The sequence below is a fragment of the Lonchura striata genome, chromosome 2 (genome assembly GCF_046129695.1).
Source record: "Lonchura striata isolate bLonStr1 chromosome 2, bLonStr1.mat, whole genome shotgun sequence".
Taxonomy (NCBI): domain Eukaryota; kingdom Metazoa; phylum Chordata; class Aves; order Passeriformes; family Estrildidae; genus Lonchura; species Lonchura striata.
In genome coordinates this window covers 3,913,236-3,926,761 of record NC_134604.1, presented here as the reverse complement: position 1 = coordinate 3,926,761, position 13,526 = coordinate 3,913,236, and the positions used below count along the sequence as shown (strand labels likewise).

General features: G+C 38.8%; 1 protein-coding gene across 1 annotated transcript in view; it reads right to left on the bottom strand.

The window, feature by feature from the left end:
• The window catches only part of TMPRSS7 (transmembrane serine protease 7), a 32,596-nt gene that overhangs the window by 17,659 nt on the left and 1,411 nt on the right, over positions 1-13,526 (bottom strand). Inside the window, exons 2-8 of the mRNA XM_021535411.3 lie at positions 11,025-11,217; positions 10,206-10,336; positions 7,580-7,647; positions 6,368-6,561; positions 5,483-5,521; positions 1,862-2,090; positions 386-516 (exon numbers count right to left, since the gene is read on the bottom strand). Coding sequence (XP_021391086.2) covers positions 386-516; positions 1,862-2,090; positions 5,483-5,521; positions 6,368-6,561; positions 7,580-7,647; positions 10,206-10,336; positions 11,025-11,217 — 985 coding nt within the window. The remainder of the gene's footprint in view (positions 1-385; positions 517-1,861; positions 2,091-5,482; positions 5,522-6,367; positions 6,562-7,579; positions 7,648-10,205; positions 10,337-11,024; positions 11,218-13,526) is intronic.

The window sequence follows — 13,526 nt, the reverse complement described above, 5'->3', positions numbered from 1 at the left end:
ATACCAAACAACGGAACCTTTATCTTCTGAAAGAGGTTTTTAGTGCTGACATCCTGGCATTTTTAACATGATTACAGCGTCCCAAGGACCACTGCCACGGCTGGAATAACAGCCCCATCTACTGGCACTCTGCAGCCCTCGCCAAATGAATCCTTTGAAAGGGTAAAAAGGGCTTTTCAGCCTCTGCTTTCAGCCTTTTGCCTCCATTCTGCACAACCAGTCTGATGAGAGCACATTGCTCAACAGGAGTAATGCAGAGGGGCTGTAAAAAGTAGAAACTCAGATACAGGAATAATTTTTTCCATAGTCAGAAACATGATAGACACTTCAGGATCTCAGAAGCAACAATATCATAAACACACTTGCAAACACAGAACAAACCTACTTTCTTGTGTAATGACCTCAAAATAGCCGTGGAATTCCTTTTGCTCCTTTACTTGTGCTGCCTTAAATATTACCAGCATGAGATTATTTGTGGACACAAGTGACACCAATGAATCAGCTGGTTCACAGGCTCTGAGGGGGAAGAAAGAAGAGCAAATACATAAGCAATCTCTTAAAAAGCAAAAAAGTTTAACACATTATTCTGACTCTATGCATAAATTTTCCACTGGTTCACATCTTATCTGTTTCAAAGTCCAGTCAAATCTCCATGCTCTTGAGCAAAAAAGTACCTCTTACAAGGCCAGTTAGAAACTCAATACTGGAATTTTTTCTTACAAAAATGAACAAAATTGCATGAAAATGCATATGGAATGTTTCACTCTATGAGCTAACGACTTTCAGCCTTCACTCCCAGTAAAAATGAATGAAGGCAAAATTAACAAAAAGCTGGAAGAAAGAGAAATCTTATTTTATTAGACCAACAGTTTTATCTTCTTGTTGGGGAGTGGGAAAGACAAGAAAATTATTTTTCACATCAGAATTTAAGAACCTGAGCCAATCAAGTAGTCATATTAAAAAAAAAAAAAAATACTTTCCATATGCATTACCTAGCAGACATCTTCAGTCCTCTACAGATACTAACATGCAAGTGAACACCATCCAAGCCAACTGGAGATACAGATTAGTAAAGGACAGCTCTCAAAAAGGACTGAAAAGCCTTTCTGTCTGACTCTGGTTTTGAGGCTTATACACAGACTGAAATGCCAGAAAAAAAGGGTTTCAGGGGTGAAAACACCGAGCTTTTGTCTACTTCATGAAGGTGCTGTTGTTTCCTTTAGATTTACCTATGGACTATCTATGGAGTTAATTATCTAAGTATCTACGGAATTAATTATCAGGGATTTTAAAAATCCCTAAACAAACATAATAGATCATTAAAGAGAGAGAAGAAAAAGAAAAAACTTAATAGTCCACATCCCTCAACCCATCACAGCTTCAAGTCTAGATTTTTATAACCCTCTAAACAAATAGAGCAGATAAAAAAAGCACTGAACTAGTGAGTGCCAGTAAATGAAAATCACAAGACTTAGTTTCAGAACTTCAGTCTTTATCTGAAAAGCACTAATATTAATACAAAATAGCTTGCTTAAGGGAGAAAACTTTAACACTCTCTTTCAGTCAGCATCTGTTTCCTGATAAGAAACGGAAAATTTTGCCCAGTAATGTGCGAATTTTTCATAATTCTTTAGCTAGGTCAAGATGTACTGTAGTTAAAAAAAAAAAAGAGAAAAAAATTGAAGAAAATTTTCCCTTTTATTAGCAAGATAACTTATCAGAGAAATTTTAATTTGTTAGGTGTTTTGTGAGTAATATATGACGATGAGAGCAATTTTAACAAAACCAGACTAACCAAAAAATGAAGATGACAGATCTTCAGAAGGTTGTCAATAAACTTGTAATAGAAATTGATACTCACCGGTAGAGGATCTTATCTTTGATGGGCACCAGAGAGTCATAAATGGTGAGCGAGTCAGTGATGCAGTTATCTGCTTCAATCTGAAGGGAGACTATGGAAAGGCGGACAACGTGGCCCACAGATGCAATAAGCTTAAAATAGCAGATTGTTCCCTCTGAGGTAGCTTGAGTATCCAGAGGAAAGTGCTCATGTAGTTGGTCAGCATAGAGATCATACATGCAATTTGTTCCTGTGAAAATGTCACATTTTCAACACTGGATGCAATCGCTCCAAAACTCCTAAATCCGCGTGGCATTAAAACAAAAAAAAATCCTAAAGCTTGTGCTAAACTAAAGCAAAATATGAAGGCATATCTTAGAAACCAAAGTAATAATAGAATTATAGAGTGGTTTGGGTTGTAAGAGATCATCTAATTCCAAACTCTCTGCCATGACAGGGATACCTTTGACTTGACCAGGTTGCCCAGACTCCCATCCAGCCTCAGCCTCAGACACTTCCAAAAGGCATCTACAGCTTTTCTGGGCAACCACCCTTACAGTAAAGAAGTTCCTGTAAAGTTTTTCCTGCCCTAAACCCAAACCTACCCTTTTTCAGATTAAAGCTATTCCCCTTTGACACTGTGAGCCTCCCTTTCTGGCTGCATCACTCACTGTTTTTATCTTAGTTACAACTCCGTGGTCCAAGAACAGCCTATTTATAAAAAGTACAGAGCACGGCCAACAGTGCTGTAATTCAGTTCTTGCAAGGTATTTATACTAAAGTAGTGCCATTTTGTACAATTTGCAGTTAAAGTTCTGCAGAGTCTCTAGAGGATAAATTACTTAATTCTTCACTGGGACATACTAATCTACTTTCAAAGCATAAATATACTGCTTGCCCCTAGGGGCATTAGGATATTTAAAATACATAAAATAAAATCAAAGCAAAAATGCAGTTGCATGGCTGTATTCCCTCAGCTTTTTTACTGATCAAATGTCAAGGTTCTCAATGTTTTATCATGACATGAACTAGCAGTTAGATAGAGAATACCAGATTCACCCAAATCCTTCAGTTTGGAAGGGATGCTAGGGGTTTTATAGTTCAATATTCTGCTCAAAGCAGGATCAAAATGAATTCAGACCAGGACTTTGTTCTGCCCAATCTTGAAAATCACCATTAGAAATGGAAACACTGTGAAATAAAAATTATGCAACCTACCCTACACAATATTTATTAAAAAAAGGGTAAAAATTTGTGTCATAATTTAGACAAGGATAAGACTATTACCCTGCTTGCATCCAATTTTCCAATTAAGCTGAAACAACTGAGATTTCCAAATAAAATACATAGAGGTCTTTATTGCAATTCAATATTGCAGCTAGCAGTCAGCAAAAAGCTCAGAGAATTTTTGTTTGGTCATGTCTAAAACTCTTAATATAGCTCTTTGACAGGTGAGAAGGAAGAAAAATGCAAATTAGGGAGACTAAGATCCAAAGTGAATATTTGCCTTAGTTTCTGCCTATTACAAACATAAGTCTCTGAAATAGTTACCACCATGGAACACCAATTAGAGCACTGTGAGTTTACTACCAATTGTTGACTCAAATTAAATGCTGACCTTTTAACCAGTAGTTAATCAAGACAGGATGTGGCAGGCTTTGTCCAACTTCCACTTCTAAATTACACTCTTGAAACTAATGCTATGAATGTTTATGAACAATCAGTGAGGGTCACATTCCATTTAAATGAATTACAGTTAAAACTATTAAAAGCTTTGTTTAAATAATTGTTATTCCTTCTTCCTTGTTCTTATCTCTTCCCAACAATGTTCTTTTTATAATAGTTATTTGTGCTTATCTAGTCACCCTTAGCAGAGCCAACTTTGATCATAATCTCTAAAATTATATGCAACTACCATTATTTCCACTAAGTAATTAATAATGGGATGGGTTCACTGCTGCTATGGAGCACAGCCAAGAGAATTCAAAGCTGTCTCTAGAACTACAAGTAGTTCAAGCATGCTGGCTTGAAACCAAAGCTGGAAAATGTCTTTACTGGATGTCCACAAGTCCCTTCTCCAGCACCACTCTTCAATAAATCTGCACTCCAGTCTGTGCCTGAACCAACCAGTGGGTTCATCTCCATACTCCAAATTAAGTCCATTGCTCTCAAAATACAGTCTGCCAATGCTCACTCATTTTGTGCTGCTGAACGTTCACTTTTACCTCTGCATCATAGTCCATAACCCTAAACAGACACAGCCAAAGAACCCCAACAAATAAAATTGCACCAGTATCAGATTTTGAGACTCTACTGTGGCCATCCATGCTATTTATCCCCAAGAACTTCATTATATACCCAAGCTTCCCACAGACACCAGCTGACACCTGTGGGTGCCTATTCAAAGTCTCCGAAAGATGTCTAGAATATGGCAGGTCATCCTTCTCCCTTTGTGTGAAAGATACCATGTAAGTCCTAAAAACCCTTAGCAACAATATTTGTGCTGTGCTCTTCCTAATTTCTTCTGTTTTAGGGGCTGCATTCTGGAATAAACTGGAACCAAGTTCCACCTGTGCCAACTTCTCCACCCTGGAACACTGAACTGGGAAATGAAATCACTATGCAAGTAAACACCAATACATAAAACACATTATAGAAATAAAATGCACATTAATGGGATGGCATAGAAGCCAATATTGTTCTGTTTTTCAGCTTAAGTCAGGAGGCTTTTAAAGAATGAATGCTGTAGCAAACTTGACTTAAGTTTTGAGAAATTATGGGCTGTTAGCAATATAAACATTGCAAACCATGCTCTGTGACCTGAAGTCCACCTGTGGACCTCAGAACTAGAAGAGCTTGGCTTGGCTGCATGGCAAAAGTAGTTGTTGGGTTCCGAAAAAAAATATGCCAGCTAAAATCTTTGCAAGGTAACAGAAGTGAAAAATCGCAGGCAGAAGCGCAACAAAATGTCTCAGGAAAGAAAAATACAAACATGGAAAGCTATAAAACCCTTGAAAAACCAAAAAAAAAAAAAAAAAATGCAACTTCTCAAGTTGAGTCTCTCTTTTCTCAAGAAGAGTCAGTCTGTGTCAAGTAGCAAGGGAGAACAACACAAAAGAACCTTCTGGGAGGTTTACAGCATGAAGCCAAGCAGGTGTACAAATAGTGTCTCCCACAACCCTGGAAAAACTCAGCTGCCTCAAGTAATTACTGTTAGGGAATTCATTCAAAAGAATAACTCACCATCAGCCTTGGAGAAAAGGGAGTTAATGTTGATAAAAGAGGGACAAAAGCATGGAGAACACATGCTCTTGTTCAGCATATTAAATTAATTACTGAAATATTTAGAAAAGGTTAGTCTGCTGGTCAACACAATGAGTAGCAAACACCTGATTTAGTTTGTTTCCTACTATGTCACTAGGTACATCTAAAAATTTACCAGACAGATCAAAGGTAGATGGTTCCTGTATTTTTTACATGCAAGATTCTTTGTTGTTCTTTTAGTAAGAAATGCCAAGATGGATTGGCATTCTTAAATGCCATTCTTAAATTAACACTGAACAGTACCTAAGTCCAAGTCATGAGCTAAAAGCTTTGTTCTCCACCTCTCCTCTGCAGGAAGCTGCAAAAAGGGTGAATTACCTGTTCCTGTTGTTGACCAATAATCTGACCGAAGACCTGCTGCATAGAAAAAGAGTTGTGTGAGTCTTCTTGTTTGCCTGAAATCCAAAATTCAGGGTTTAATTCAATCCCACCTCAGTCCTAACCCTGAACATGCAGAAAACATTTTCTCAGTGAAGGGGGTTGCCCTCTCCCCCTACATTTCCGAAAATTCTGCAAGCAGTTTTGGAGATGGGGGAAAAACAGACTGCATAGCAATTAAGCAGGCAAAGTCAATTGATGACTGAGACAGAGGTACCCAGGAGGTCATTTTCTCATCCTTGGCTACAAAGTCTCTCTCCTCTCTCATCTTTCAGTTCAACAGAATTGTTCTGTCTGATGTCCTTAGAACAGAAAATCATTAAACATTTTGTAGCAAAACACATTAAACATGCTTGAATCACACGTTGTGAGTTTGTTCCCAGACAGGAATGGCACAGGAGTTATTTAACAAATGAGTACCTTTATAATCTGGTTTTGAATCTTTAATAGAGTAGTGATGAGAGTCTCATTTTCAATGAAGTGATCCACCTTAACTCTTCATGTTTTTATGCTTTTAAAATCACAGACTAACCCAAATTTGCCTACAAAGGTATCCATTTTACCTCCTGACTATGAACATAACCCCTCCCAGTGCAGGAAGTTTTGCAATCACTGTTTACAAGGATAATTTGTACCTTGATTTGACCTAAAAATCTCATTTTTATTTTCCTTCTCAGTTTTTTGTCTTCAATTACAATTTTAGTAATAGAAGCTAGAGATGCAGGGTCAAGATTTTAGTTTATTTATAGAATTTGCTACTCCAAGGTAAAAACGTTTGCTTCATGAAGTGTTTCCTCAAGGATATGGATATGTTCTAGTACGAACCACTTAGGACAATGGAATCCATGTCGACTGCAAGGCCCTGAAGGCTTCCCACTGAGGTCCTGTTAGTGATACTTGTCTGAATGGAATCCTTTAAAATGGCAGCCACACAATCCTCACACAGCACCTGCCCCTTGGCCTGGGGCACCACGAAGACGATCCAGAAATGAACAAGAAGGCCTCCATTGTTGTTGTTGCTGAAATAAAGAGCTCAGGTTACCATCCTATTGGAAGTTCTCTGAAGACTAGACTCCCAGCCCAAGCTTCTGAAGCACAAAGGCAGAAGTGCATGGCTTATTTCCATATTTTATAATTACTTTAACCCATGAATGTATATTTTCCCCTTAAAAAAAATCAACCAAACAAGACAAATCCCAAAACACGCTCTTCACACCCAGTTGGGAATATTCAGTAAGCTAATTTCCTGAGAGCTCCTAACTTTAGAGATCTGTGGAGATCACATTGTCTATACATGAATTAGAGCTGGACTATTTCCTAAAGATCAAAACAGAAATAGTAGAACAGAAACAACAGCATTATCACCTCCAGAAATGCAGAGCTCTGCAGTGGTATGTATCTCACCCTGCACTGTGTGTTGCAGTTTGTAGGAAAAGATTCCTAGATTATTTAACACATTAGAGGCCATGTATGATCACACTAATCTCTAACTCCTTAGTGGGGAGAAAGCCCTTTAAATCAAACACAGCCTAAAAACTTCCAGTTTCTGAAACAAAACTGTATTTGGTTCTAGAGGATTGAAATAACTAAACTTCTAACATTAGCTGCAAACATTAATATTAGAGTAAGAATATTTTATTGCATAGACTTCCTACTTCTTAAGTAGAAAATGCTTTTATTCCAATAACATTACTCACAAAAGATGTGCAATTTAGTCAATAACACAGAGTTGTGCTCCAACAGCATGTTTAAGTGATTAAACTTCTACATGAGTGAAAGGATCACAAAACCTCTTTATTGACATTATTTCTGTTCATCTTGCATTGTATTTCTGGCAGACAAGAAACTGTTTATATGACTTTAGTTTGCCCTTACTTTTGTTAAGTGAATTGGTGTAGGTTATAAACCTATTTTGCTATCAGTTCAAGTACATAGCAAAGACATTGAATTATAACTATTAAAAATAAGCTTGCTTTGTGGGCTTATTACATTATCTACTGCCTAGCAGAAAAGAAATTACTTTAACCACAGTTTTACCTGACTTCTGAGACTGTGGACTGCTTGTAAAATTTGGAGAAAGAAGAAGTTGTGTAGACCAAGTTCATCTGAAAGACAAAGTATAAAGATTTAGCATTCTGGAAACAAGTCACACCTACAGATGTAATATGCCTAGGCTTTTCTAAGGACAACCTATTTTCCACCAAGACTATGCAACATGCACACAATGCCAGACATACATCAGCCAAGCTAGGCAGAAAAGGAGATGAATAGACCAGCTCTTCAATGCACCTGTAACAAATCCAGTTTTCTCAGGAAACATCAAATCTGCCCATGGCCAGCTGGCATACACAATAATGCTCTTTCCATACAAATTAATTTTTGACAACAGTGCACATCCTTCAGCCAGAAAATCCCAAACACAGAGGGCTTCCCTATCCCGATGCTAAAACTTAAGGGCAAACTTCAAGAAATGCACACACACTCAATAACACTTTTTCTTGAAGGTAATCCACTGGAAATGGCCCTGAGCAATTCTATACATGGTAGAGCTGACCCTGCCTTGAGCAATGGGATTGGACTCGATGCTCTCCAGAGGCCCTTTCCCATCTCAGTCTTTCTGTGATTCTGCGGGAAAAGCTGTGATATGTGTTCACTGCACCTTAATAACAACTTTTCTTTTTTTTTTTTTTTGGTATGTGCTGTTCACTGCACCTTAATAAAAACAATTTTTTTTGTTGTTATTAAGGTGCAGTGAACAGCACATACCATAGCTTTTCCCGCAGAATCACAGAAAGACTGAGATGGGAAAGGGCCTCTGGAGAGCATCGAGTCCAATCCCATTGCTCAAGGCAGGGTCAGCTCTACCATGTATAGAATTGCTCAGGGCCATTTCCAGTTGATTACCTTCAAGAATGGAGACTCCACACCTTCCCTGGATGAGAACCCCATTGCTGGATTCCCCTCACAGCTAAGGGATTTTTTTTTTTTAATGTGTCCATGGAATTGTTTGCACTTTGATTCCTTTGTGTCTGTTTTCTTCATCAACAGCTGAGTATTAACATATTTCTTTCCAATATACAATTCTTTCTTTCTTTACACAGTGTAAAACGTGGAGAAGCAAAATCCCTGCCTGTTCCCTGCTGAAGGACTGACTGCCTTTGGGCAAAGCAAGCTCCTGATTCTCCTTGGGCTGGGATAATACTGGTGTGACAATAACCTTCCTCTCCCCATCCTGTTCAAAGCCACAAGGTGGCATGTACCTCAAACTGTTTGGACCTCACTCTGCTGTTTTATGATTAAAACTCATGTGCAGAGGACATGAGACATGACACAGACTGACACAGAATATTGCAAAGGCTGTAAAAATCACATCCACATTAATCCCTAACTTTCATCATTTGAAACAGCAAGTTTAAACAATAATTTTAAGGGCCCAAATAAGGTGGGTAGAGCTCAATCATGCTCTAGATTAAGGTACAAGGGATTTTATGTATTACTGTTACTCTCAAATGGAAAGAACCTATCTTGAGAGGTTTTTCTACTACCACTTGGGGTGCCTGGGCCAGCAGCCAGTAACAAAAGGGTTTTGAGGAGAGCCAAAAATCCCAAATCCCCCACTTCCATACTAACAATTTTAGTCAACAGTTAAGGTTGCCAGTTTCAGCAATGCAAAATCCATCGATGAGTTCAGGCAAAGTTCACAGATAAAAAATAAATTCCAAGTAATGTTCAAGTAGGAGGTGGTGACACTGGCAGCTCAACACCTTCTGTCTGTTGCCTCTCTCCGCTACGTGTGGCAAGGGCAGGATGCTCTGAGACAAGAGCAAGACACAGGCAATACAGGACATTAGAGCTGCTCCATGGAGAGCAGGGAAAGGTGATGCCCTGCACTGGTTATCTGAAAGAACTCCAATGATTAATATGCAGAACTTGGAAAGAGCTGGAAAACAGGAACGTTAGTTCACGTTATAAGGTGACAAAAACTTAGTAATTATTGAAAAAAAATTTCTTGACTGCATCTAACTTGTTTTTTGTTCTTTTTGTTTAGCAGTTGTCATATGGTTGCTTGAATCCTTATGTGGACAGTGCTGCAGTTCCTGACAAAAATGTGTTTTTATTCCCTACACCTTTAAAGTCAAATTCCCTTCTAACCAAGATTCCCCCCCACTTCCCACTGTAGAGCAGCTATTGATCCAGAGTTCTATTTTTGCTTTGACTGATGCAAAGTATTTGGGAAGCATAATGGTCTCTAGAATACCTAGTATCACAAGGAAATGTAGATTTCCTTCTGAAATATGTTTGGGATCCCTAGGGTGATTATAAATGCTTTAAGATACCCATGTAAATGCAAAAGATTTCGAGATTTCATCTGCTTGATGCTTCAAAAGCGGCAATTGAGTTTAAGGACTTTTGTAGAATTTTAGTCACAGATCATAATTTATGGGTGAAAGTACATAAAATTTTAAGTCAAATGTAAAAACCAGATCCATTCATAACTAAGTTTGTGCTTAACCAGCTGAAAGCAGTCAGTTCCTTCCTACCTCCAGCTTGCACATAATGCTGGGGGGAAGGGGGGAACACCACAGCAACCTCAATGGCACCTCAATATCATTTGTTCACAGCTCTGGTCTTTTTTGCTAACCAAGCAGCCCACCCATCTTACCACATGCTGCACAGTCTGTGCCATAGAGAGGAATTCCTTTGACTCTTTCTGCCTATATTCTGGAAGAAACTCTATGTTGGCAACACGAAACAGTCCAACAAAATACAATGCATCTTTGTTTTCTGCCTGAACTGCAAGAAACAAAGACAGTTAGCCATTTTTTAATAACAATGAAGGTTTTTTTAATTAAATTTGAAACCAAATTAATCTATCTACTTTCTGGTGTGAAACAACTACCCAAAAGAGCACTATACTTTTATACCCAAACTGTTCCAGATGTGTACCAAATTATGGTTAATTGAGCTCCTGTTAGCTACATAAAATATAAGATACCACCATACAAACAAGTCAGCATAACTGAAGGCAGTATCAACACCCAGATTTGGGAGCATCCCTAAGGTATCTTAGGCAGTAGGCCTAAAGAGGAAAAATAGCTTTTAATGCTTAATTACACACATTTATTTTACTCCCCCTCTACTTTCTTAAATCTAGTCTGAAAAACAATGTACTTACCTGAACTTCAGAAGCTCAAGAAACACAGTGAAAAACAAAATTCCTGAGGAATCAAGCTCATAGAAACCTTTCAGCTTGCACACTAAAATGCTTTTCATACCTCTGAAATAAAGTCCTGCTCCCTAAAGCCAGCTTTTCTAATTACTTGTTAAGTCTTAGCAAAGACAAAAGTTTTTCAGACCCGATTTTAAAATTTTCATGTTTATTTTAGAAATAGCCTTCAGGACAACTGAGATCCTAAAGTCATCTGAAAGTACTACTAGTGATAATGATATATGGAGTTGGCATGAACTTTCAGCAACTCACCAATGAAGAGCCACAGTAATGTCCAGGTTACAACTCCTAAAATGAATAGAATGAGGGTAAAGAGAATTATTTTGTTTTGAAAATTCCATAGCAACTTATCTTTTTTCTTCAATTTGTCATGCTTTTTCCTTGCCAGAATCCTCTTTGCCAACTTGTCTTCTGCAGATACCATTTGGACTGAAATGTTGGCTGCCTAAAATGAGGTGAAAGACAACAAAAATCGTGGAATGTTTCTAGCAGGAATTGACTGATCAACAAGTCTCAAGCACTTTGTTCCTCAGAGAAAAGTCTCCACTGCCTCCAGGCTGTGGAGCAGTGGCCATGGAGTTCCTGCATGTCTGGCTCCCTCTGAGAAGTTTCCTCCAGTGAAAAGGAGAGCACAGCACAGGTCTTGCTGAGATGGGACCTGCACAAAATCATTACCTGGATATCCAAATGCTTGACAGTTTATTTTGAACTACAGTTCTTCTAAGCTGGATCCAAAATATGTCCTGACCATCTCATCTAGGTAAAAAAACCCTACATGACCATTTCTATATTTGCAGGAGTAGTTTCCACTTCCTAAAAAGTATCTACAGCTTGTCTGTTCTGGAAAGCCCATTTGTACCAGACACCACACCATGCCTCAGGCATTTCCCTCTGCAGAAAATAATCAACACATTTAAGCAGACAAAAAATGTTTATCAGTTGCTGCAGGCACAGCAAGAGCTGCCCGAAGAAGTCCCTGGCACTTCATAAAAGTCTCTCTTTAGAGTATCTCCTGTCACAGTCAAATGGTTTGTTGTGAGATCAGCTAGATGTTCAACCACATTTCTCAAGTCAATTATTGTCTTATCTCTTCAGAGTTTAGCTGGCACATTCCTGGACCACTCAGAGTATTACTGACCACGTGCACTAGATAATGAATACTGGTTTAGCTGTTACACCCAGCAGCACCAGAATTAAATTACAAGGAAAAAAAAAAAAAAAAACAAAAACCACAAACCCCACAACAAAACCTCAACCAACCAAAACCCACCGCGCATTTCCTCCTTACATAAAAATTACAGTGCAAGTTAGATAATATTGCTACATAATCAAGGAGCATTCAGGAAAAATACTCTAAAAGTGAGAGGGAAGTTCTCAAGGAGCGGCTTTAGGAAGCTGTGGGTTGTCCATGAAGGGAGCTGTTGGCAAATACCAGTCAGCAATCAGCAGGAAGGGTTTTAGTGCAGTCTTCTATGAAGCACAACACGGTCTTGGACAAAATGATATGACTCAAGACCTCATATAAATGAGGATTAAACTGAACTTCACCATTTTAAAGATGACCAACACAAACAGGTATTTTTTCCTTGTTTTTTGGAACAGTTAGATTCACTTCAATAGAATCTCCAAAGCAGGTCTCCCTCCCTCACAGCTGAATTTATGCCACTCAGAGGCCTCTCTAAGTGGTCCATAATTTCTAAGCAGTGCAAATCAAACAGCTCTGACAACAACCAGTGATAACTGGTCTATGATTTGCTCAAGATGCTGATAGACTCACTCTGAGGGACAAACTGCTGTCCTATCACCTGTTCCCCTCTGTGCCCACATAAAAATACACTGAGGAGCTCACAATCACACTAGAAGAGACACACTGAGCAGCAGAGCCCCCAGCTTGGGCAGACCTAGATGTTCCCTGTGCTCAATAGGTCTCTGCAGAGCTACAGCAGGTAGTTGAGGAGAAAGGGTACAACCAGATGCTCACCTATTTACCAGCATTCTCAGAAGGTACCTTGCAAAGAGTGTGTGACCTGTTGTAGACTAAAAGGTATGGACACAACATTCATTTTTCATCCATACTATTTATATGACACTTGATGAGAAAGAAGACCATGAAAATAAGGAAATAACCAGCTGAGAATGTCACCCTTGAGTTTTCAGTGTGGGATGCCACATTTCATACAGTGGCTACAAAAGCTCTGTGCTGATGCAGCTTGACACTCAGGAGATGACAAGCACAACTGCCAGCCATGTGCAAAAGTGGTGTTGTGAAATGACCTACAAAAATGCTTTTTTCTTTTTGCTCAGCAGTAGGAGATGCCCATCTTTGCATTGGGCCAATCAGGATAAGAGAGATGTTGATTATTCAGAGTGATTCCAGGGGAATATCATAGAGGTAGGGAGCTGGACGAGATGATGTACAGCAAAAAGCTGAGAGCCTTAGGGTTGTTCAGCAGGAGACAAGAATGCAAAGACTGTGAGTAAATCTAATTCTAGATTTCCATATCTAAAGTGGGCTATGGAGAAGACAGAGCCACACTTTCCTCATGGGTGCACACTGAAGAGAGAGCCACAGCAGTCACACACAGCAGCAGGGGACATTCCAGCTGCACTATGGATCAGAAGATCAATGCTCCAAAAAAATCTATTTCTTGTTTTGATGTTAGCCCTGTTCTTAAAAAAAAAATAAAAAACCTGTAGAAGTCTTCACCAACACATTTTTTGGTATGTTTCTCTGATATTATGCAGAGTAATACT